Source organism: Eupeodes corollae, chromosome 2 (assembly GCF_945859685.1).
Source record: "Eupeodes corollae chromosome 2, idEupCoro1.1, whole genome shotgun sequence".
Taxonomy (NCBI): domain Eukaryota; kingdom Metazoa; phylum Arthropoda; class Insecta; order Diptera; family Syrphidae; genus Eupeodes; species Eupeodes corollae.
The window spans coordinates 3,012,318-3,037,779 of NC_079148.1; the positions used below are offsets into that span (position 1 = coordinate 3,012,318).

The 25,462-nt window shown below is 31.6% G+C and overlaps 1 protein-coding gene across 1 annotated transcript in view; it reads left to right on the forward strand.

Annotated features, from left to right (window-relative positions):
• LOC129947053 (uncharacterized) overlaps positions 1-25,462 on the forward strand; it is a 108,729-nt gene that overhangs the window by 78,989 nt on the left and 4,278 nt on the right. Inside the window, exons 2-5 of the mRNA XM_056057489.1 lie at positions 7,799-7,854; positions 9,583-9,699; positions 11,390-11,586; positions 23,648-23,744. Coding sequence (XP_055913464.1) covers positions 11,446-11,586; positions 23,648-23,744 — 238 coding nt within the window. The 5' untranslated portion in view covers positions 7,799-7,854; positions 9,583-9,699; positions 11,390-11,445. The remainder of the gene's footprint in view (positions 1-7,798; positions 7,855-9,582; positions 9,700-11,389; positions 11,587-23,647; positions 23,745-25,462) is intronic.

The following is a 25,462-nucleotide window of genomic DNA, read 5'->3' on the forward strand; positions in this document are numbered from 1 at the left end:
ACAGAAGTCGAATTTTATGTCTGGGGTTACGTACATTCAGAGGTACTTGTATAATGGTGCTGTGAGTCTTCGTCGTCGCAAAATGACGCGTTCCAGAGTTCTTTCTGCAAGTCGCCATTTCATTTCATTTCTTATGGATATTTATTATATTGGAAAGAATATTTAATAAATTTACTAAAGTATACGACACGACTTCGAAGAACAGGATAACATTACGAATGGGAATTCGCTTTTTATTCACTTAAGTTTCTTTTGAAATGTTTATGTCATGCAGTTTTGAGATCAGTGTTGCAGGATATGGTTCATACTAAATAAAATTAATACATCGCGTTAGGTTTTTAAGATTCATAAATAAAAAACATAAATTAAAGGTTATTAGAAGCAAAGTGAAATTTATGGAGTGGTTTTATTTTAATAAAATTCGTAACGATTTTCCAAATCTATAATCGCTATTTTTTATATTCAATTGAAATATTTCCATTATTTTATTTAATTTTCAAATATTTTTTAATCTTCATTATTTGTTAGTCGTTAACTGTCTCATATAAACCTTAAGATAACTCTAAAGCCTTAATGGAAAAATGGATTGTAAAAGAGTTGCTTATCCATGATTCTTCGTCTGACGTGATAGATTAGCGGAACTGCCAATATATACTGTATTAGACCGCATCTCTCTGATAAGAAAAATGCTCCTGGTTAAATGGAGCCGCTCAAGCATGCACTTTAAAAGTACACGTCGTTTGGTTAGAACGCTCCGAAAATTAAATTGTTGGTTAAAGACATAGCTCTTGCATTATGAACTCGAATTAATTCAATCACGAAATTGTCGAGCCCCGTTGTATGGGACCTTATTTGAATAGTAATGAACATAAGATGATTCAGCTGTTCGATGTGTAAGCCTGTACAGCGTCGTATACACTGTCCCGATCGAAAACCCGAAACTTTTCTATCTGGGACGGGGCAACGTTGAACCACACAGGGCCAAGTAGCAAATTTCTTCCTGACGTATTCAGAGAAGCATTTATATGTCTTTTGAAATATAAATACTGATCTTAACAGATACCGAGGTACTTCACTACACTTTTGTTCGTTATTCGCTGCCCATACAGATCAACGATAATCATCCTGCGCCAATTCTCGTAACCCCAGCAAACGCATGGAACAGAATTGTCTCCGACTTCTCAACGCCGAAATATCGCTGAATCTTGTCGAAATCACGTTGCAAGAGAATTCTTATAATCTTAACCTTTCAGGCAGTTCTCTACACAATTAGATTGTCGGCGTACGCAATTGCCTTAGTTAGACTACCTATCAGATCGCTAGTGTAAATGCTGAAGAGAATCGGCGAATTCACCGATACCTGTTGGAATGTTGTGGTAGAAGTTGCATTGCCCTTTTTGACAACAAACTTTCTGCCGTTAAGTGTATCATGAACAATGGTCTGCTTATGCCAAGCCTGCTGAGTTTTAGATTAAGACCCCCTAGGTATTTCATTGGATATCATAAACACGTTTAGACGCAACATGAATTCTATCTTGACCAGTCTTGAACTCGAACTGTTTATCCGGTATTATTTAGCTGTCCGCAGCCCACTTAGTCAGAGCTCTATTGACAATTTTCACGACAAATTTGCTGATGGTCAGAAGAAGACTTACCGACTGAAGATTTGACGGGTTGGAGTTGTGCTTTCTTTTTTTCGGGAGAGGATAAACCACAGCGGTCTTCTAATGCACTATATAATATGCATTATTGAAGAGTGTGGTATAAATGCCAATTGCCTCCATTGGTAAATGTCTTAGCACAGCATTGGATATACCATCGATACTTTTTGATGACTTTTTGTTTTTTATTGGGGTAAAGATGAGCTGGAGCTCGATTATTAACAAGGGGCTTGGTCCAGTTTGCTCGATGGTTACGACATTTGCCAAGAAATCGTCATTGAAACGCATGAAACCGTGGTTCTCAGGTCGCCAATGTGTCATTTCATTTCAAAGATGAAAGTGATGAAGTAATGTTCTTTTTTTAGGTCGTGGTTGGGGCGAATGCTAACATTCAGCTCTCACTGCCTCCACTTTTTCCCTCAGATCTTCAACTATGTAAAATTCATCGTAAAAGACAGCTTCTTCTGGTTATATTTGCGCTTCTATAAATACGTCTCTGGTCTCTTCAGTTCCTTGGAGTCTTAGAGAAGGAGGGTCATTTCCATTCCGTTTCCTTAATATTTTGTTGAATATACTCGAGTCACTAGAATCAACTCACAGAATCTTGTGGTCCCAGTACTTGTTATTTGATAACCTGAGTTATGTTTATTGAAGTCTACGCACTATCACTACATAAATATTAAGATTTTTTTTTTATAAAGTTTATTGTAGCTGAATTTATATAAATTTTTTTCGTATAACTAGATTGCACAATTTACAGAGAAATGGTATTTTCTACCTTACTACTGAAAAACTTATAACATTTATAAAATAATAATATCACAGATACAAGAAGTTTTTAGAAGGAAAAGCTACATGAAAAACCTTTAATAAATATTAAGATGTGATATGATTTTTTAAAGATGATTCAATGGCTATTTTAGAGGATTGAGAAAGCTTTACAAAGTACATCAACAGCACTGTTCAAATTACCTCATCGTATTCCCATTAACTAAGAAAGGAATGGGGAAAAACTCCCATTCAGTGTATATACTGCTAAAAACAATTCCAGGGGTTTTAAAAAACAAAAATAAACCAAGAAAAAGATTTTTTATTGTTGATTGTACTGGTATTGAAAACACGAGAATATTATTTCATTAAAAGCATGGGGTGTTATTGTTTCTAATATCTTACGATGGAAAATATGAATCGTGGAAAATAATAATCTTTATTTTATTTTTATTTTTCAAGGAATGAGAATTTATTTGATAAGCAATTCACATGTACTCACGGAATGAGATTATCAAAAGAAGGAAGAAGGGTGAACTTAACGTAGTTTTTTTTTTATAAAATGGTTATTTAACTAGGAATATATATTTCTTTTTCATAAATATTTAAAAATCCAGTCTATATTTTTTATCGAATCTGGTATAAATTGACTTCCTGTATCATGGAATTAATGTAGTTATTTATTTCGTCCGTTACTTTTTTCATTCCTTCCACCAGAGTTGGGTACCTATTCAAAACCTATTTGTGAACTGATACTTAAAAAATAATGCTCATGTTTGATTAACTTTTAGATGAGCTTGAAAATTTTCAATAATTATGTAAGAAATTATTCGCTATTTACCATAAAATATTCGTCAAAATTTATTAAGGCTTATTAAAGCTCCTTACTTATTTAAATGTGTGCTATAAGCTCAATCTTAAATAAATTTGACGAAATAATTGAATACTTACAATTGCGAAACGTGCCATGAAATTATTTCTAACTTAATGGTTATTATAGCAACGATAGATAGTTCGGTAATTCAATATTACTCTCATATAAAATCGCATATCGATAAATCTAAGTTCATTATCTTGTGATATAATTATATGTTATATGCTCAAGAGATGATCACACATCGCCATTAGACATCCATATGCATACATAACTCTAAAGTTACTATCATCCTCGAAACTTGGAGGTATGTACAAGTAGATCTGTACTCTACATAGTAACCCCTCAAGATAACGACGACGACGACGCACGTTGTTATGCTGAAACTTCAATTCACTTAAATTTATCTTTAATGAGCTACTAGGATCGTTATATCTAATTATCTAATTAATAAAATGAAGCCAGAACACAATAATTCAATGCCACATGTATACTGTAACTCCTTTTATAGCATTCCTTAGTTTATCAAGGATAATTATAACAATGGATGGATATTGGATATTTACCCTAACAGCTTTTGTCATCAAAATCAGAGAATCAACTTGGTGAAAGTGTGAAGTAGGTCTCCTCTACGTTTCCTATACATCAGAATTCAGAAGGGGAAACCACAAAGCTCTTTTGGGTATCTCGTCGAACTCGTCGTCGTCGTATACAAAATTGAGAAATTTATTCTACGAGCAAGGTGAAATACTTTCTCAAGTATTCAAGTATTGTCAAGTGTGAGGTGGTGCTATGGTGCTAGGGTTTTCGAAGGATAACTTGTGTGACGTTGGTTTATGGAAATACTCGCATAGTCGTATAAAGGATATATTGTTATGGAACTATTTTGCTTTGATTGATTGTAAATAAAACGTGCAAACTTTGCGTAATGGCAACCATGAACTTCTCATTAGACTAATTGAATTTTCTGTCGTGATAACAACCTTTATAGGTACCTACATACTTTTGTATACACACACTTTTTTACGGTATCTATCGTCGATAGTAATAATATTAAAAATCTTTCTTTTTGACATACTCCTAAGAAGGATAAAGTTAGTTTTTAACTTTACCTATAACTATCACTAACTTTATGGAAGGAAAATAAAATACGATCCTAAACTTTAATTTTTCATCGAAAATAGATGATGGAATTTTTTCCTTCCTTTGATTTTGTTATGAATATTTATATTGGTAAGTATTTTATGATGCTCTCAAAATATACCCAGGTAAAAGTTGGAGTCTTTTATTATTATGAACGAGAACAAAATTTGTTGTTTACTTTCACTTGGAAAATTAGAAATTTAAGGTAAGGTTATGGACTTAAAAAAAATTCTCGTTCAAGTCTTGGAAATTGGAGTCAGGAACACGTTTTTGTATTTTATGGTCGAAATACTTTTTCCGAAGTTAGTTTTTATTGATAGAGTTTACAATTTCCTGGAAGGACACTTTTGACTAGAGCGACATCCAACAACCCATCTGTGTACCGTGTATATTTTAATTATTTTGTTTTATATAACTTTATGTTTTGTATGCTTATACGTGTCTTCTTTGTGTGCCTTTCAACTTTATGGTCACGCTTACTTATAAATCCAGGACTTTGCAAACAAAACTTTTATGTAGAACGAGGACAAGAAACATATTCGGAAAATAAATATTTATTTAGTTTCTTATTTTTATGCTTTTGGGATTGCGGAGATTTGATACAAGAAATAGTAATTCATACAAATATGTTATTAACAAATGATTGTATAATGAAGAAAAACTCCTGAATTTTAAGTGAAGGAAAATTATAACTTTGCTGAACTTCATATTTATTTAATAAATATTTCATTTATTTTAATTTTATTTTATTTAAATATCGTAATTGCTTAACAACATTAATATTAAAGATCTTTCAAATAGCTGTAAGCTTATTTTATAAAAAGGCTGTGTTAGATAATAAAAAAAATTACTTTAATTATCAAAACTATCATAAGATCCAAAAATTTAATAATTATTATTAAAAATGTTTGTATTGTATCTGTTTATGCTTGTTGCGTTCAGATTTTGTACTACGAGGTGAAGTGTTCCAAAGCTTAACCGAATTTACAAAAAATTGACGTTCCGATGTTAATTATGAGTAAGGAGGGATAATTAGCTGATGAGGTCTGTTTGAGGTCGCCCTTCTTAATCTGTCAAAACAATATTTTAGTTTGTGTGCGATAAGTATATCGGAAAGCAAAATCAAACTACGAAGGACTATATATTTTTCAATATATAGAACTTCGTAGTTTGATTTTGCTATTTGAGATCTTATTATCTAGCCAATTATTCCTCCTTACTCATGTCTAGTAAGCGCGAGGCAAAATCAGATATCCTATCATATATGCATACGTAATCCAAAAACATAACGAATGATTGAGTTAAAAGCTATTATAAGTTTTCGCCTCGTAAAATTGCAGTTATAATAGATTAGATAAACCAGAATAGGAATTACCAATTTGTTTGCGAGAAGCAAACGCGTTTTTAATGGAGATTCTTTGCTGTAACCACATATTCGATTGGAGCATTGCTCAGAACAATCGGTGGAAAGTAAGAAAAGTCAAAAGATTTTCTATTAATTAGAAGACATTTGGATTTTTTAGGGTTCAACACAAGTCCGTTTGACAAACACCAATTTGCCACTTAAGATCTTTATTGACGCAGAAAGCTCCATGTTTGATAAGGCCAAGTGTACAGATAAGGTAAAGCTGAACGTCATCAGCATGCAAGTGATAGCTGCAATTAACTAATGATTTATTTTTATTTCTTGTAATAACCAAAAACTACGCGTTATTAGTGGACTCAATTTTATTTTCTCATTTTCAGGTAATTTTAAATAATATGATTTGTCAAAAATAAAAAAGGACATACTTGATATTTTTGATGTATACATATAAACTGCCAAATAAATAAACCCTAAGATATTTTCTTTTGGCGAAGTTATGTTCGTGGTTTTATTATGATTAGGGACATAAACATTACATTGCCTGAAAAATCCTTGATAAGAATTGTTATGAACACTTAAAATATTTATTATTGTCTGTCTGTACCTGATATTAAAAACAGACCTCCTTCTCTTAATGTGTATAATCTTGGTCGAGGCTAGATATGAATTTTTCAATCAATACATTTTTAAACTAATTTATGAATGCTCGACCATGATAGCTTCTGTTTTGTTTGTTTTCTTTTGATAGTTTTTAAGAGAGAACAAAATTTATGATTTATCATAAGCGAATATTGATATGTGAACGCAAATACATTTAACATGATGTTTTTTAAATTCAGTGTTCAGATTTCTAAATGGTGTTGTCTACAAGTGCTTTTTAATAAAAATATGCATAAGCTTCAATGAAATACACACACAAATGCATTGCCGAAAACGTTATTATCAAACGGTATTTAAAATAGTCAGATGCGTTTTAAAGAACATCCGGCATTTGCCTAAAGCTTATCTACTATCAAGATTAAATAAGCAGCTTTTCATTCGACAATAAAGTTATAAGGCTTTTAGGGAAATGAAAAGGCTATAAAATGAATAGACAATTCTTCACTGAAAGGTACTTGGTTTTGGTCATATTTTCGGTTGCAAATTTCGTCAGAGTACTGACTTTAAGACCTATAAATCGTATTAACTTAGCTAAGCTCTAAAATCGTCTTAACTACGCTAAGCTTTAAAATCGGCTATTAATATATTTTTTTAAATGCTTCTCAAACAAAATTTATTCTAAATCTTAAGAAGTCGTTTGTCTTTTGTTTGAATAAAATAACAAAGTGGAAACAAATCAGACACATTGTTTTTTTTCAAATTCAACCCACTTGCTGAAATTAAACTTAAAGTACCTACACAAAAATATATCGGAAACACTTGAAAAACTAAAGCACTTGTATAGAAAAGAGAACAAAACAATCTAAAAAATAAATTTAAATTAAAACAAATAACAACGTAACGCTTTATTAATTTGCTGCGTATTGTTATGTGCACTTTTGTTTGTTGCCAAAATTTAACAAATTTGTTATGTCTGTAAATATATTATAATTATATACAAATATATTCTTGGCAAATCTTCCTTGCTTTTCTGTATAGAAATAAATTAGCCAAAGTGTGTACTATAGCTTGGTCAATAAACGAAAAAGAAAACACACAAACAAAGTGGCTCAAGGGCACGATTTAAGTTTCATTCAACTTCTGATCAAACTCAATATCCCAACCGCACCCCATCTATCCGGAAATAGTATCTATTTGTTTTTGTAATTCAAATAAATTTGTATGCAGTGTATCTTTATTCCACTTCATTTTTAAATACGAGTTTTAAGGGTTTTAGAATTTTAAAGTATGTTATTGGCAGAGAATCAAGTGGAAGAGATTGTTTAACATTTAAGAAGAATTTCATGATGTTCGAATTTAATGAAATACATTTGATTTATTTTTCAGATACAAGCTGGATCATCAATTACCCCAAGCAGATACAACACCAGGAGTTTCAGAAGGTAAAATACCTTAGCACAGTAATAATTTTAGCAGAATTAAATAGTCAGGGAGGTTGCGTTGATTATTTATTTGCATTGATTTATTTGATTGAGAAGATATTATTGAAAAATATAAAAATAACAATCAATTTATTTTTTATCATGGAACAAGTAATATATCTCAACTTTTATTAGCTTAGTGTAGTTTTCTTAAAGCTTTTATAAAAGGTTTTATAGTAAGAAGTTTTATTTTGAATAGTTTCTTATTTGCACAGCTGACATATTTTAACATTTAACAAGTAGAAACTACTTTGCGTCATGTTAAATTAAATTTGTATTTGGTGAGCATTTCACAGTTGGCAATTCCTATTTTGTTTCATTTCTCGAAGCGAAAACAGTTCCCCACCAAAGTCTTTTAGTTACACAATGCTTTTATCAAAAAAGTACCAAAATGGAGGAATCTATTTCATTTATCTGTCTATCAAATTAGCTGTTTGTCATAACCAATAAAATATAGAAATTTGTGTTGTTGTCGAAGAACATCCTGGAAATCAATTGCCAAGTTATGAAGAACTTCAAAGGAGCACCTCATAACTGATAACAAAATGCGGAATCTTTGATTTTAGACGCCAAAGCTTCTTTAAACCGTGCTACGAGCAGCAAAATGAGATCTATTGTATTTTATTTCAGCATCCGTTAGAGGATTCAAAACGGGGGTAGAGAGGATATTAGTACAAGGGTAACCACCATCCCCAAGCAGGTGACCATTCAATGCCCCATCATCAAATCATTGTTTAATTCTAGGTTAGGTTGGAGTGGCTGTCCAGATGTCATTGACACACGTAAACCTCAAGGGTCCATTGTGATACCACTAATGAGGTTACTCATGGGAGTAATGAATTTAAACAAACCATTTTGTACTTTTAATAAAGTTAGAGAGACGTTTTGTCAATAGTTGCCAGTTCACTGGGTTTATCGAAGAAGGGATTACCGAGAAAGTAATTCCTTCTAATGGAGAGTGCTGGACATGTACATAGAAGGTGTTGGACTGTTTCTTCTTCCTCCTCGTCCATGCAGCTTTTACAGAAGTCATTTGTGTAGACTCCTAGCCTCAGAGCATATCTTCCTATGAGGAAGTGTCCCGTTATTACTCCAATTGTAGAGCTTATACTTTGTCTGCTCAGTGATATCAAGCTTTTTGACCGTTTTAAGTCAATACTTGGCCATATTTGCTTGGTTGCTAGGCAGGTGGTACTTTGTGACCATTTGTTGTTTCTAGGGCACATTACTTGAGAAGATATTTGAATGTAGCAAGTGGTGTTCCTATGTTATGTTTTTGTCTAACATAAGGCAGAAGTGTTCCGTTTTTGGCGAGCTCATCGGCTTTGCAATTTCCCGGAATGTCTCTGTGGCCCGGCACCCAAATAAGGTGAATGTTAAACTGTTCCGTCATCTCATTCAGAGATGATTGACAATCGTGGACTGTTTGAGAGCTTGTGGAGACAGACGCGAGAGATTTAAGAGCTTGGCTGTCTAAGAAGATTCGTATATTCTTACAAGATATAACGTTTTCTTCGAGCCAGGATAGTGGATAGGATAAAAGTAAGTAAAATATCGTGTCGATTTATTTTACTGTTCATTTTTTTATCACTTACAACGCCTCTTCCTTGACTATAAAAATAAATTTAATAAAGATTAATGGTGTAACTACTTATAAATATGTATATTTGACTTCTTTTTTCAAAACAGAATGGGGCTCTGGGTGGAATGGACCCGAGTTCATTGTCGAAGTCCAAGAAACTACGTTAAACATCGACCTGCGTCACGGGGACAACACATTAAATTCAACAAATCACACAGCAGAAGGTAAGAGGAAAACTTATTTTTCTTTTTTCTTCCCTTAACTTTGATGTATATTTGGGCCCTTTAAGTTAACTTTTCAAATTTTATCACCTAATCCAGTCGTTTGAGAAAACCTTAAAAAAAAATAAACCTACTGACAAAGCATTTCAGCAAGTAATTGGTAATTAAATTGCACTTCAAAAACGAAAAAAGAAAACACCCATCTATAACAACCATTGAGGCTGTTAAGCCAATTTCGGACATCCTTGCATCATCGTAAAGGATCAGAGGTATTTTTGGTCATAAAGTTGGATAAATTGACCAAAGCGAAATAAAGTCCAAATTGACTATGAATACAGAACGTTTCAATTTTATATATGTTCGTTTGCGTGAACCTAGGTATGTTTGCACACAAAAAGGGCGAAATGAAAAAAGTTATATGGAAACGAAGGCTATTTGTGGAGGTGTCAGATGTATCGGCAGTAGCTGTACCACAAATTGGTTTTGGTTTTCAAAGATTCCCGAAATTAGAAGCTTATTTTTACTGTTTTCCTTTTTATCCTCATAAATTATTCAGATGCATCAGATAGACCTATTGAAATAGATACATTGCGGGGCATTGAATTGTTTCAATTTTTTTTTTGAAATCGAAAGACTAGTGATATATTTTTTAAAATTTTTTTAAAATATAGTCTATATAAAAATGTCTTTAAATGACTGGGAAAGTCTCTTTGCAGTTTATACTCAAGTCCGAAATACCAAACATTATCAAAAGCTTGACCATTACATAAGAATATATCCGAACAATCTCGTTTTTGTTCAAGTGCTTTTTCCAGTACATCCATAATTTGCTGTATTGTGAAATATTTATTTCTAAATCGAAACTGATGATTTGGTTCTTCTTTTATTTGCTGAGCCCTTTCAGAAGCAGTTTTTCGAAAACTTTTGCCATGACAGGTGATATTTGTCTGTAAGATGTTACTTCTGTTGGTGGCTTACTTTGTTTAGGTATAACAATTTCTGCAAATTTCAATTGATGTGATACATATCTTAGTTTAAGGAGTTTGAGGGTTGCGTTTTTTAAAGGCTAACTAGGCTTTTATTTCAAAACCTTAACAGAAATAATTATTTATAGTGGTGATCTGTTCTTAAATATCTTAATTTGACCCTTACTTCTTTCTTCTTCAAGCGTAATAAAAAGAATTCACATTCGTCCTTCCAATCAACAAAATGTAAGGGTTTTAAAACATTCGTGAAATGTTCAGCTTTTATTTGTGGGTTTGCTATCCATTTGCCATTCTGAGGTATTATTGATGGGTATTGTGTTTGGGGTTATTTTTAACGTATTTCTCTTTTTTTATAAAAAGTATTAGGTAGAACCATCTGTCACAAGAATTTTCAGAAATCTACTTAGTAAATCATTTTTTAGGGCTGTTCTTAGAAGGTTAATGACTGTTTAATCATCTCGTTGCTTTAAATTTCCTTCGAGCTCTTATTGTTTACAAAATAAGCTCCTTTAATTCAACATGTAAGAAATAAAAATGGTAATTAACGAGAAATTTAAAAAAAGTGGGCGTGGTGTGTTCAAAAGCATCTCTTTTCCAAAGTTTAATTAGTCTGACAAATGTTTGTATATAAAATATTTAATTTGGTAAATGATGAACAACAATCAAGTGACATGGAGTGTAATGTATCGATGTTGGTATTCTTTCAGCTGGCCCCAAACTCATCATCCGCACCGAAGAAGTTCTCATTGTTGGAGTTGTACTGATGCTATGGGTGGGTTCAATAGTTTTATTCTTTAATCGTTGGGGTAAAATCCGAATGCTGGAGCCATATCAACCGAAATTCCAGCAGCAGCATAGGTCTTCCTGTCCACTCGTCGATTTGGACTCACTGCATTCACATCCGGTAAGTTTTTTTTAAATTCAATTCAATTTTTTTATTTTTACCTTTTTTTGTTCAGTTTTTCTGATTTTGAATAAAGTTCATGTGTGTAAGTAGATATAAATGTATGTACATATGTGTATTTGGGATGTGTGTAGAAATGTCGAGCTTGTTATTTTTCAATTTTGTGGAGTTTTATTTTATTTCACGGATTGTGAACAAATTGTGTTTTAAAATGTTTTCGATTCATCCGAGATGTCACCCAATACTGTGGTTGTTTTTTGTTGGTTTTTCATGATATTTCGTGCTGAATTCAGAATTAATTAAACGAGATGATGGCATTGTATTCTTGTAAGAATTTAAGTCACGTTCTGGAATTTTTGAAAAATATGTTACTTAAGGGGAATTTGACAGAAAACTTTGGGCCTCAAAGTAAAAATGAACATACATATGTTACAAAAAATGTAACGTATTTAAATTTGAATTCCGGAAAGAGCTTTAAGCAGCTTTTAAACTTAAGCATCATTTAGACATTTACTATGAAAGATATATAAGTTTAAGAAACATGTTTTGCCTTAGTGTTAAAAACGTTATTTTATGAGAGAAATTTGTATTTGAAATGTTTGTGTCCCATTTTACCAAAATCTTTTCATACAATTCTGAATTCGGTAACGTCTGAGTTGTTACCACTATGAAAACTTATCTTAATAATTCGTTTTTGAAGGTTTAGGTCTGAACGACTCATTGCTTTAATAATTTAATCAGCATTTGTCTTTACATTTCTAAGAAAAATGTAAAGTAAGCCAGACTAAGTATGGATATCATAATTAGGGATGTTCTCACGTAGCCTAAACATTCGTTTGAAAAAAATATCTTAAGACATTTTCTAGTTCTTCTTAATGCTCCTATACTGTATATTTAATAACAGTAGCAGGGAAAGCTATTCACAGCGTTGAAGACTTAAAATTTGGAAACTGGTCTATAAAATTAGAACACGTGCTGCTTATAGCAACTTTTTTAACTTTCGGGTTTTCTTTGGCATGTGTTGTGTATGCACATTTAAGTTATATGTAATAAATAACCTATAGATCAGTTGCATGATCTTATAATCCAACTATGCTTTCTTAACTTATTAATTTAAAGTAGTGAAGTACACGGGTTATCTGACATGATAACGAATTTGTCTGCATAAAGGAGGATTTTTGTAATACCTGCTGAGATGTGATGTTCGACATCATTAATGGAACATAACAAATTGCTTTAAACACAGCCTTGAGGAACACCAGTGCGACATTTGAAGTCTCTCGATTTTTTTGAGCCATCTTGGAAAAATGCACCATATCGTTCTTAATTTGGTTGATAAACCTGAGAGCTTGCAGACTAATGATTGCCTATTGACAGTGTCGAATTGAGTTTTTAAGTCAACAAAAAAAGTAAATAGACATTTCTTTGTATCAATAAGTGGCTTGGCCGGAAAACTTAAAAAAACGATTTGATATTTCTTGCACGGTCTAAGGAAACCCAAACACCTCGAAGAATTTTTGGCAACATCGCGTATGTTATAGTTCCGCAAGAGGTGGTTGGTGACACAAAAACTGAGGATATCGAGATGTTCGGTCTCAAGGATGCAAATGGCATCCACGGATAATGGAAAGGGGGGTATATCTCGTTCTAACGATACAAGACAGTATTGGGTATTTAAAGCATTAAATTTCATGCGGTTTTTATTCCATATTGTACTATACTGTTTAGGTCAGAATTTAATGAGCTTATCATATTTTGTCTTGGAAGTTCCACACCCGTAGAAGAGGGAAGATATAAAAATCTACGAGTACTATCGTCAGCGAAATAATTTATTAGATTAGAAGTTGCTGGCAGAATATCATTATTACAAAATTAGAAAGAGTGTTGGAGATTGAATAGAACCCTGAGACATACCAGCATTTATTTTGAGGCTTCCAATATTACTTGTATTGAACTGATTACGAATCCAATTAAGGAGGGATTCATGAAAACCAAAAGTACACATTTTTGATAAGAGAACCTGATATTAAACCTTATAAAATGCTTTTGTAAATTCAAGCGCCATAATCTTACTTTCTCTTAAACGATATAAAGATTTGATCCACCGTTCGGTGAGATGAACCATGAGATCAACAGTGACCATATTGCTGCGAAAGCCGTACTGACGCTGACGGTCACTAAGTATAGCTTTCGATATTTGAGATATTTCTTCAGCTGATAAATAATCAGTGCGCTTCCATAATATTGGAAATAAGAGACGTAAGTGTAATCGGTCGGTAATTAAAGAATGAGGGAGATTTGCCTTTTTCGGGGATGGACCGGAAAAAGCGATTTTCCATCCGTTCGGAATGAGTCCTAAGGACTAGAAATACCACCTCTAACAAACCATGGCGGGGATACCATCCGAACCAGCGGATTTATGAGTGTTACACTAAAAATAATATGGTGACCAGATTTCCCGCTAAATATATCCAGAAGAAGCGGTTTTTTTATTCCTTCTAGGCGTCTTGGTAAAATTTTCCAGAAAATCCTGGTAAAAGTTACCAGGAGATTTTTTGAAGAATTCCTAGTAAAATACTCCGAATATACCAGGAGAATATTTTTTCCTGGTAAAAATTATACTGGGAATAACTCCAGTATTCCTGGCATAAATGTACCAGAATTCTGGTAAAATATACCAGGGTTTTTTTTCTGTTAGTAACGTACTAGAATTCTTATAGAATATGCTGGGATTTTTTTAAACTCAAAATGTAGCTGAAATCTGGTAGAATATTAAGCTCTTCCCACCAAATTATGGTAAACGCCTTATGAAATTATGAATTATGCATAGCATATATTTAATTGTATTCCTCCTACTAAAAAGAACGCGTAAGATATAGGTAATATTTCTAAAGAAAACATTCACATCAACATCATTTCTAATATGTCCAAGAAAAAAGGAATAAACTCTAAACTAAATTATGGGAAGCGCCATGTAGTTTACAATAATCGGGCGGGAAGGGCTTGATAGGTATACCGTACTTATTTGATAGTGAAATGCTCCAGAAAAAATATATATAGACAGTAAAATTCCTCGTTTTATTTACCAGAAAACGGAGCATTTTTAAAAGGCTCCCTGAAATTACGCCATAGGAAATTACGCCAAAAACTGTTTTGAAAAAAAAGCCCAAACAATTTTGGCGTAAAAAAATAGGAAAAAGCGCCCAAAAACAAAAAGGAAAATACGCCAAAAAGTGTGGAAATTACGCCAAACTTTTGGAAAAAGAGCCAAAATACTAAAATGGAAAAAACGCCAAAAAAATAAGAACTTTTTGGTGTAATTTCCAAATTAGTATTGGAAATTAAGCCTTTAAAGAATGAACAGAGCTTTTTCTGGCTTAATTTCCAAAATTAATTTGGAATTAAAGCCCAAAAAGTCTATAAAAGAATCTGAACGTACGACGTAACATGGAGCGGCGCGGTGCAACCCGCGTGGCGCGGCGCCGCGCGAGTTACATATGATATAGCAGCAACTACAATGCAACCGATAAGTGCAGCGTCGGCAATGAAGGGTCAACAGCACGATCAACCAAAAAGTGCAGCATCGGCTAATAACGGTCAACAGCACTTCCAACCAATAAGTGCGGCATCAGCAATAAAGGGTCAACAGCTCAATCACCCACTAAATGCAATGTCAGCATTAAAAGAATATAAAAGCAAAGTCATAACCGATCAGCGGAGCCCAATAATACGTATGTAACCCCAATGATCGCAGCGACGCTTGGACGGCGGATCATTCTGGTTTCTTAGTTTGTTATATTTAATATTAATAAATAAAGCGTAAGAGGCCTGTGGCCCAATAAAGAATAAATAAAAAGTTTTTTTTCTTTTCTGTGGTCACATAAAACATAAATGGCGCAGTCGGTTGTCCTCTATAATATAAATTAGAGGATAGTGAAACGAAAAAAAAAAGAAATCTCAGTGTTTTGTTTTAGAAATAAACTTTTCAATAAAAAACAATAACCACGGATTATCAAAGTGTATGTGATTATAATAAAGTGACTTTAAGAAGCTAATAATCGCATCCGAAACCAAAAACCTTGTGTTATCGAAATGAAAACTGTGATTATAATAAAGTGACTGTAAGAATCTAATAATCACTTTAAAAAAATTAAAAAACCAAAATGGCACAACCTATAATGGAACAATGTCTACTAACACTGACTGAAATTCTAAACAGTCAGAATAATGCAGTGCGGAACATAAGAGTTACAATAGAAAAACGTTTAAAATATGTAGAGAACTTTACGGGAAAGCAAGGCACGTTACCTTCTTTTATCGCGACGATAGACCAAATTATAGAAGAATTTGGACCGGTAAATATTAACGAAGTGTTTGCTGTTGTCTACAATGAGAAAATCGGAGGAATCGCAAAGAACTTCCTAGCAATTGAAGCACCAGCATCGTGGGAGGAATGCAAGCAAAAACTGAAGATACACTTCCGGCCAACCAAAGACGAAGCAACAATCCTGAGAAGCATTAATAGTATAAAGGTATATAGTATAAGTCAATTATTAGATAAGATACAAAATATTATTAATTATATAACAGAATGTGCAACATTCAATAAAAATGGTTTAGAAATTGCTAACTGTCTAAATAGTGCATTAATTCTAAAAATAAAAGATGTAACAGCAGGAGCTTTAGCTGCAGAGATTTACAATGAATACAATTTATCAAAAATTAGAACAATTTTGTTTAAATATATAGGTCAGGATGAATATAATTTACGATCAGATAGAACACACAACATTGAACATAGAAATCAATGCCAAAACACAACTTCTCAAAATTTCCAAAACAACAGACACAATTACACTAATCCAAATAAAAACAATACTAACACTAATCAAAATCCTTTTAAAAACAATAATTACACTAATCAATATCCTAATAGAAACAATAACTATACGAATCAAAATCAAGTTAATAGAAACGGTTATCAAAATCAACCTAATGGGAATAGCCCCACAGGACAAATAAGAAATAATAATGCATCAGGCCAAGCTAGAAATAATGGGTATAATAACCATCCCCAAAACATTCAAAATTCAGGTCAACATAGATCAAGACAGGCTAGAATAGAACCTATGGAAGTAGACTATTTAAGTAATAAAGATGAAACCAATCAAATAGAGAATCACGAGTTTTTTATCAACTAGCCTCGGATTCAAGAAAAATGTGCATACAATTAACTTTTGAAAAAACAGACTATATAGCATTGATTGACACAGGATCAACCATTAGCCTATTAAATTCAACTAGAGTTCCCTCAAATCTTTACGAATATATTAACGATACACCAATTCAAATTAATACTATTAATGGTATTGTTAACGAAACAGCACAAGTAAAAACAAAATGTCCAATACAATTTAATCAGCCTTGCAACGCAAGAATGAAATGGACAAAAGTAGAATTAAATAAACCTTACGATTTCCTAATAGGAATGGATTGGATAAGGAACAATGTAAAAACTATAGACTTAAAAAATGAGGAAGTTATTTTAGTAAATGGTATACATCTTCCATTCTTAACCACATTACTTGAAGAAGTTAATGTGTTGGAAATAAGTGAAGTTTGTAACATTCAAACAAATCACCTCAATGAAATAGAACAAGAGTCTGTAGAAAAGCTTTTAAATAAATATAAAAAATTGATTTTCAAAGAAGGCGATCAATTAACAAACACTACTACAGTAGTTCACGAAATAAAAACTACCACAGACCAACAAATTAACTCTAAACTATATAGGTATCCACCAAAACATGAAGTCGAAGTACGTAGGCAGATGGAAGAAATGGAGAAACAAGGAATCATTCGAAAGAGTAACAGTCGTTACAGTTCACCAATAATAGTTATTCCGAAAAAACTTGACAATACCGGCATACAAAAATACAGGATTGTCGTTGATTATAGAAAGTTGAACCAAGTAACCGTAGATGATAAATACCCAATTCCCAATATAGACAGCATATTGGATAAGTTAGGGAAATCACAGTACTTCAGCACATTAGATCTGGCAAAAGGTTACCACCAGATCTTAGTTGCACCAGAAGACATTGAAAAGACAGCGTTCGTTACTCCAGCGGGTCTATATGAATACATCAGGATGCCATTCGGGTTAAAGAATGCACCTGCAACGTTTCAGAGACTTATGAACAATATCTTACGTGATTATATAAATAAAATATGCGTAGTCTACTTAGACGATATTTTAATATTCTCTACAACATTAGAAGAACATATGCATTCTCTAGAAAAAATATTTAAAAAATTACAAGATCATAACCTTAAAATACAAGCAGATAAGTGTAGCTTTATGAAAAGAGATACTGAATTTCTCGGTCATATTTTGACTAAGGAAGGGATTAAACCAAATCCTAACAAAGTAAAAGAAATTGATAACTTAAAGATACCAAAAACAGAGAAACAACTTAAAGGTTTCCTAGGAATGACTGGGTACTACAGAAAATTCGTAAGGGATTATGCTAAGATTGCTTATCCTATGATAAGATATTTGAAAAAAGGTGAAACAATTAATATTAAAGACCCTCAATATATTTCAGCATTCGAAAACCTTAAAGATTTAATAACTTCACACCCAATTTTAAAATATCCCGAATATGACAAACCCTTTGTAGTTACAACAGACGCAAGCAATTATGCCATTGGCGCTGTTCTATCTCAAAACGGGCACCCGGTATGCTTCGTATCCAGAACCCTTAATAAACACGAACAAAAGTACAGTGTAACAGATAAAGAGTTCCTGGCAATTGTTTACGCAGTCAACTATTATCGACCATATTTATATGGAAATCATTTTAAAATTGTAACTGATCATATTCCAATAAAATATCTAAATAGCAAATATAAAGGAAAGGAGTTCTCCCAACGAAATCAAAGATGGCTTTTGAAACTTCAAGAGTATAATTTTGAAATCGAATATTTAAAAGGGAAAGAGAATAAAGTAGCAGATTTCCTAAGTAGATTAGAAAACACTCCCAAAATAAACGAGGATAATGATTCAGAATCTAATATGGAGCTTACGGAAACAATTCATTCAGTCGAGGAACAGCATTTAGATCATATAGGAATAAAAGAGGAAATTGTTAACAAATATAAAACGCAATTAATCCTAACTTACAGTAGAATAACAAACGAAATAGAAATATTGCATGAACGTAGAATTATATATCTGAATCCTCTTGAAGGAGTGGACAAAATAAAAGATGTTCTAATTAGAGTAACTAAGAAAGGAACAACAGGTATATATTCTGAGGTAGAAGATCATGACTATAATAAAGTTCAACAAGTTATAATTCAATTATTCTCCATGAACAACAAAATAAAATTCATTAAATGTACTAAAAGAGCAGCCGAAATCAAAACCGAGGAGGAGATTCACAAACAGATTTCCCTCTATCACACTAAAGAATCTATGCACAGTGGTATAAACGAAACATACTACACGCTGAAAGAAAAAATTTTTTTCCCTAAACTTCACGAGCAAATACAGATAGTAATTAACAATTGCAAAAAGTGTCAGGAAATAAAATACGATAGGAATCCCATTAAACCAAAATATAACTTAACAGAGACCCCAAAACATAAAAATGAAATAATACATTTAGATATATTTCACATTGAGAAAAAAGCATTTCTAACTATAATCGACAAACTTACAAAATTTGCAGTAGGGTATGTAATAACCGATAGAAATTGGAGAAGTAAAAAAGCAATTATTATTGAACATTTCTCAAAATTCGGTAAACCAAAAAAAATAATATCAGATAACGAATTCAAATCAGAACATATTTTAGATTTTCTTAATAGAAGCGAGGTCGAAATACACTTCACGAAACCTAATAGCCACACAGGGAATGCGGATATTGAAAGATTGCATTCAACTATTTTAGAAAAAATAACAGGCATTGAAGAAAAAGATTTATCAATAGAAATGAAATTGCAATTAGTTCTAGATAATTATAACAACAGATATCATTCCACGATAAAAACCACACCTAAAATAGCTAAAGAAGAAATTGATGAATTAGTACTTTATGAAAGAATCCAACAAACGAAAGTTAAGAAAATTAACAAACTTAATGAAAAACGCGAAACATATTCAGAAAAAAGAGAAGTAGGACCAATCAAAAATTACAAAAATGTTCGACATAAAGAACAACCTAGATATAAAATTAAAAATCTCAATAACGTACACATTAGCAATATTAAAAGACCTTATAAATTTTCAGGTAATAATGCTCCTAGTACTATTAGTAACACAAACAACACACGGCATTCTTCAAACAACACTAATTAATGAACAAACAGGTTATTTAAAAATAAAAATTAAAGATCTAGAAATTACTAACCAAAGAAATACAATTCTACATATTATAGACCCAGAAGAAATTCTGAACACAATAACACTCATACAAACTAACATTAAACACTTACAGATCGAAAACAAAGATATGATATTTAAAGAAATAGAAACAATTATAGCAAAAATTAAGTCGATTACACCTAAAGAACAGAGAAGATTTAGAAGAGGTTTAATAAACGTAGTCGGAAACATAGAAAGATGGCTCTTCGGAACCATGGATAATGAAGATAGGGAACAAATTTGGAACTATTTAAGAATATCAGAAGAAAACAGCCATAATGCAATTGATGCAATAAATGAACAAATTAAAATAAATAAAAATTTTAATGAATCGATAGAAACATTAAAAAAAACAATTTTAGATGATAGAGAAAAAATACTGAATACTTATAACAGAATACAAAATTCTATTTCAAAAATTGTAAAAAAACCAATTATTTTTAGATCAAATGACAAAATTACGTTTTATAGAAAATAAAGTAAATCAAATTCAAGATAATGTTGTATCAGCAAAATATAATATAATACACCCCAGTATATTGACATTGGAAGAACTAAATGAATATGAAATTGATTTGCATAAACTTAAATTAATTAAAATGGGTGTACTAGAATACAAAAACAAATTTCTCATAATCGCCATTAAAATTCCAAGAAATTATGTAACAGTAGAACAAAAGTTAATTTTACCTTTACCAAATGATAAACATTTTGAAATTGATTACGAAAACGAATATATAATAGAAATTAATAATAAAACATTTGTATACCAAAATGATGTAACTGTGCAACAATTAAAACCAAGCAAACATTGTATCCTAACTAAAGATTGTAAATTGAGACATAACAACAAAACTCAAATACAAATAATAGATGATGAAACTTTAATTGTAAAAAATGCATACAAAGAAAAATTAAAACATAATTGTGATGACAGAGAAATTGTATTAAACAACAATTATCTTATTAATTTTTTTAATTGTCAAATATATTTGCTAAAAGAAATTTTTTATAATAACAAAACAATTGTTCAAGAAAAATATTTTTACCCCGAAAATAATTTTAATACTTCTTTTAAGAAAACCATTACTTTTGATGATATTGTTTTAAATAATTTTGAAAATATAAAAGAAATTAATGAGTTAAGATTTCATAAAAATATATCATATGTAATAAACATTAGCATGATTATAATGATTATTTGTATATCAGTAAGCATAACCTATTTTTGCAATAAAATGTATAATAAAACATACAATGTAAAACAAGTAAATTATAGAATTCAGGAGAATTCTTACTCAAACCGAGGAGGAGTTACATATGATATAGCAGCAACTACAATGCAACCGATAAGTGCAGCGTCGGCAATGAAGGGTCAACAGCACGATCAACCAAAAAGTGCAGCATCGGCTAATAACGGTCAACAGCACTTCCAACCAATAAGTGCGGCATCAGCAATAAAGGGTCAACAGCTCAATCACCCACTAAATGCAATGTCAGCATTAAAAGAATATAAAAGCAAAGTCATAACCGATCAGCGGAGCCCAATAATACGTATGTAACCCCAATGATCGCAGCGACGCTTGGACGGCGGATCATTCTGGTTTCTTAGTTTGTTATATTTAATATTAATAAATAAAGCGTAAGAGGCCTGTGGCCCAATAAAGAATAAATAAAAAGTTTTTTTTCTTTTCTGTGGTCACATAAAACATAAATCGCGCGTCGCGCCTCAACGGCGAACGCAAACGCGACGCGTTTTATAACTTTGTTTATTTCAATTTGTCAATTTTTGTATAGGTATTAAATGTAAACTTGAAGGACATCTGCCACATTTTCCCGACAACACGGACATTGGTCAACGAAGTTCTTTGCTTTTACACACAATCCATCACTTTTTACTTTCATTTTAGCACCACAATTGTTAATATAAAAAATGTAAAGAACATCTTTTTTATAAACACATTTTTTTTGGATATTTGTTTTTGTTCTGTTACGTACAAAAGTTTGCTATTTTTTTGTTTACCACTTATAATTTCATAATCAAAACTTTCCATTTTGTCCATCGCTTTATCAAAATGTTCTTCTACTAACGGTAGGGAAACAACAAACTATCAATCACTATTGATCACGTTAAAAAATTTAACAAAATATGCTCTTCAAAATTCGTGAAAAACATGTAAAATACTGTTATTTGCCGTTATATAATTCTGTATACCATATTAAAACATTCGACAAAAATGTACTTTTTTGTTTTTGATTTGGAAGAACGAACGGTTAATTTTCTGGCTTTTTTTCCTTATTCGATTAGGAAAAAAAGCCAAAAAGTTTGTTTTGTAGCGTTTTTTGCTTTAAGATTTGGAAAAAAAACTTAAAAGTTTATTTTTGGTCGTTTTTTCCTTTTTTGTTTGGAAAAAAAGTCCAAAAGCAAATTTTTGGCGTTTTTTCCAAACAAAAATTGTTTGGCCTTTATTCATTATTCTAAAAGGAAAAAACGCCAAGAAATTTTCGGAAAAAATAGCCAAAAAATCCGGAATTAACACCAAACTCTTTAGGTTCTTTTTCCTAGGAAAAAAAGCCAAAAAATCGTATGGAGAATTTTTGGCGTTTTTTCCATTTTATTTTTTTGGCGTGATTTCCTATAACGTAATTTCAGGGAGCCTTTTTAAAATCCCATTACTTCTGGTAATAAGTACCAGAAGACTGGTTTTATCTCCAGGAAAAAACATACTAGAAAATAAATTTCAAGATTTACCAGATTCCAGATAATCTTCATTTTACCAGGAAAAAAAATACTTTATTTCAGTTCGCTGATAACATTTAACAGTAAAAAAAATGTACCAGGAATCTGGTAAATAAAACCGGATTTCTTTTTACCAGGAAATCTGGAGTTATTTCCACGAAATCTGGACTATTGTACCAGGTTTTTTGCTGGTATTTTCTACCAGATTTCGCCTACCAGTAAAGTTTTGTGAGTGTAAAATCTCTAGGGACTCTTGCAACAGTATGAGTGAAGAAAAAGATTATTAACATAGAATTACTAACTCGCTCAATTATAGGCGAAGTCATAACATTCACCTGCAAGTTTTGTTCAACCCAATTCTCGTTAGCCTAACGTAAAGTTATTGTAAGAGCAATTTTCTCAATGAGTTTAACACAGTTAAACCCCTATTGTTTTCTAGCTGATCCCTGCCACCTTCAAAACAGTAGTTTTATTTACTTAAATCATCATCAGATATTTTTATCTAGGTCATCAAAAATATCAAACAAAAATACGAACAAAGTTGATCTAAAACAAATTGATTTTGAGAAAAAATAAACCTTTTTAAAATTGACTACAGTTCAGTTTTCATTGTATTTTATTTTTTTCATTGTATTTTATTTTTTCATTATTGTTTTATTATTTGAATATGCATTTATTTTTAACCCCTTTTGTTGTTATTTATTTTCACTTTTTGTCAATTTTCCTTTCACTATATGCATCACGTATTTTTAATAAATGCACTTTAGAATAGAATTTTTGTATTCTATCACATCCTTTTTAAATGCAAATATAAATGTTTTTTATTTTTGTATATCCTTCTTTTGAATTGCAGTTCTTAATCCGCACGTATTTTTATTTATTTATTTTAGCGAGCATCCGTGTCCAGAATGTCAATGGGGATGGTGGGCAATTTAAATATACCAGCTTGTAAATTCGCGACATATAGCCCCACAATATATACAAAAGGTAAATTAAAAACAATAAATCACAAGTGTTTTATTTTTTCGTTGAATTCTTGTTACTTTAGGTGTTGTTTTTGTTGTTAAGGGCAATTATACAAAAATTCTATTAAATTTTTTACTTTCCGTTGTCATGATAAGATTTATAAGTTGCGCTTAGGGAAATGCAGATCCTTTTACTATTTCGGTCATTTAATTGAAAATCACCATCGTATCGTCAGGACTCAGGAGACATCCCACGCCACAAAAACAGGACGAAGAAAAATCACCTTTAGTTTCTAAATTGGGAAAGATAGTATGGTTTATGTATAAATCCACCTATTGAATAAAAGTTAGCAAAGTGATGAAGTACAATAACGAAAATAACTTGCAGTGAAAAATCTCTTGTGTGACCAAACTGCTTTGCGCTTTATAATATCCAACCCACGAAGATAGTTTTCCACAAAATCAGGTTAAGGTTATTTTACGAACATTTGTATATAAAATCGGTTATGGTTGCAAAAGTTTATAATACAAACTACAACAAAATATAAACACGGATACCATTATCCTTGTGGGGATATCGCTCGTTATTTTACGTGAGAAAATTTCATTGCAAACGGAGACGCCATCGCCGGAGTTTCAAAAAAAGTGGAAAAAAATAGAAGAAATACACATCCGCAATAAAATTACATTTCTTACATTCACTGGAGATAAAGTCACTTTGATTCAATAGCAGAACATGTGATTGCAGTTTCGGTAAATAAAATTCCTTTTATATCATTTAAATCGGGGGCAAAAGATTTATAAAGAAATTATTGCATTTTATGTTTTTTAAGATAAAAAATTACCATCTTATTGTGTTATTTAAATTGTTGCTTGTTGTCGAAGACATTGTGTGGAAAATATCAAAGATTCTGTAACCCAAAACCATAAAATGAAACAATTTAGAGATTGTACCCCCATCTGTCATCTCCAGGTCATGTATAGTTTCTGCAGGACACATCTCAATGCTTGTAGTAAATTATATCTTATATTAAAAAAAGAAACTATAAGATACATGGGGGGTAGAAAAATTAGCAAAGTGGTTGTTCAATTGGAACACATTAGATAGAAGTTGGAAGATATAGAGGGTGAAGAACGCATCATGTTGCAAGATTCCGTTAAGTATAAAAATTCAATCTGCCAGATAAGTGCTTGCTCATGCTTCTTTCATACGAGATAATGCTTCGCTTCTTATTCAATAACGTTTACATGAGAGAGCAAAAGATGTTCAAATTGTTCATAGTACTCGTATCTCTCGTATAACCTTGACCATGATGCAACTTCAGCTTCTTTATAAAAATCCTTAAACGCTTTCTAAGAAAAAAAAATACCATTAGGATAACATTACAGACATTTCATGTCTCCCCTTCTTTCCTCTACAATGTGACTATTGATATTTTTTATGATTATAACCCTTATGACATTATGACACAACGATAAATGTTTTTTATTTTCATTTTTTAAGGATTTTGAGTTCAAAATAATCAAATACTATTCGTATTCTCAAAACTACTCGTATGAAGAAGTTCTATAGGGTTTATTTGTTTGTATTTTTATTGCATTTAAACTGCAAACGAAAGCATTTTGTTAAGACATTTAACAATTTTATGTGGTTTATGTTTGTGTGATAGTTTGATAAATGGAAAAAGGATTTCAGTTCAGTAAATGTGTGTGTAGATTGTAGATTATACTAGGTTGTGG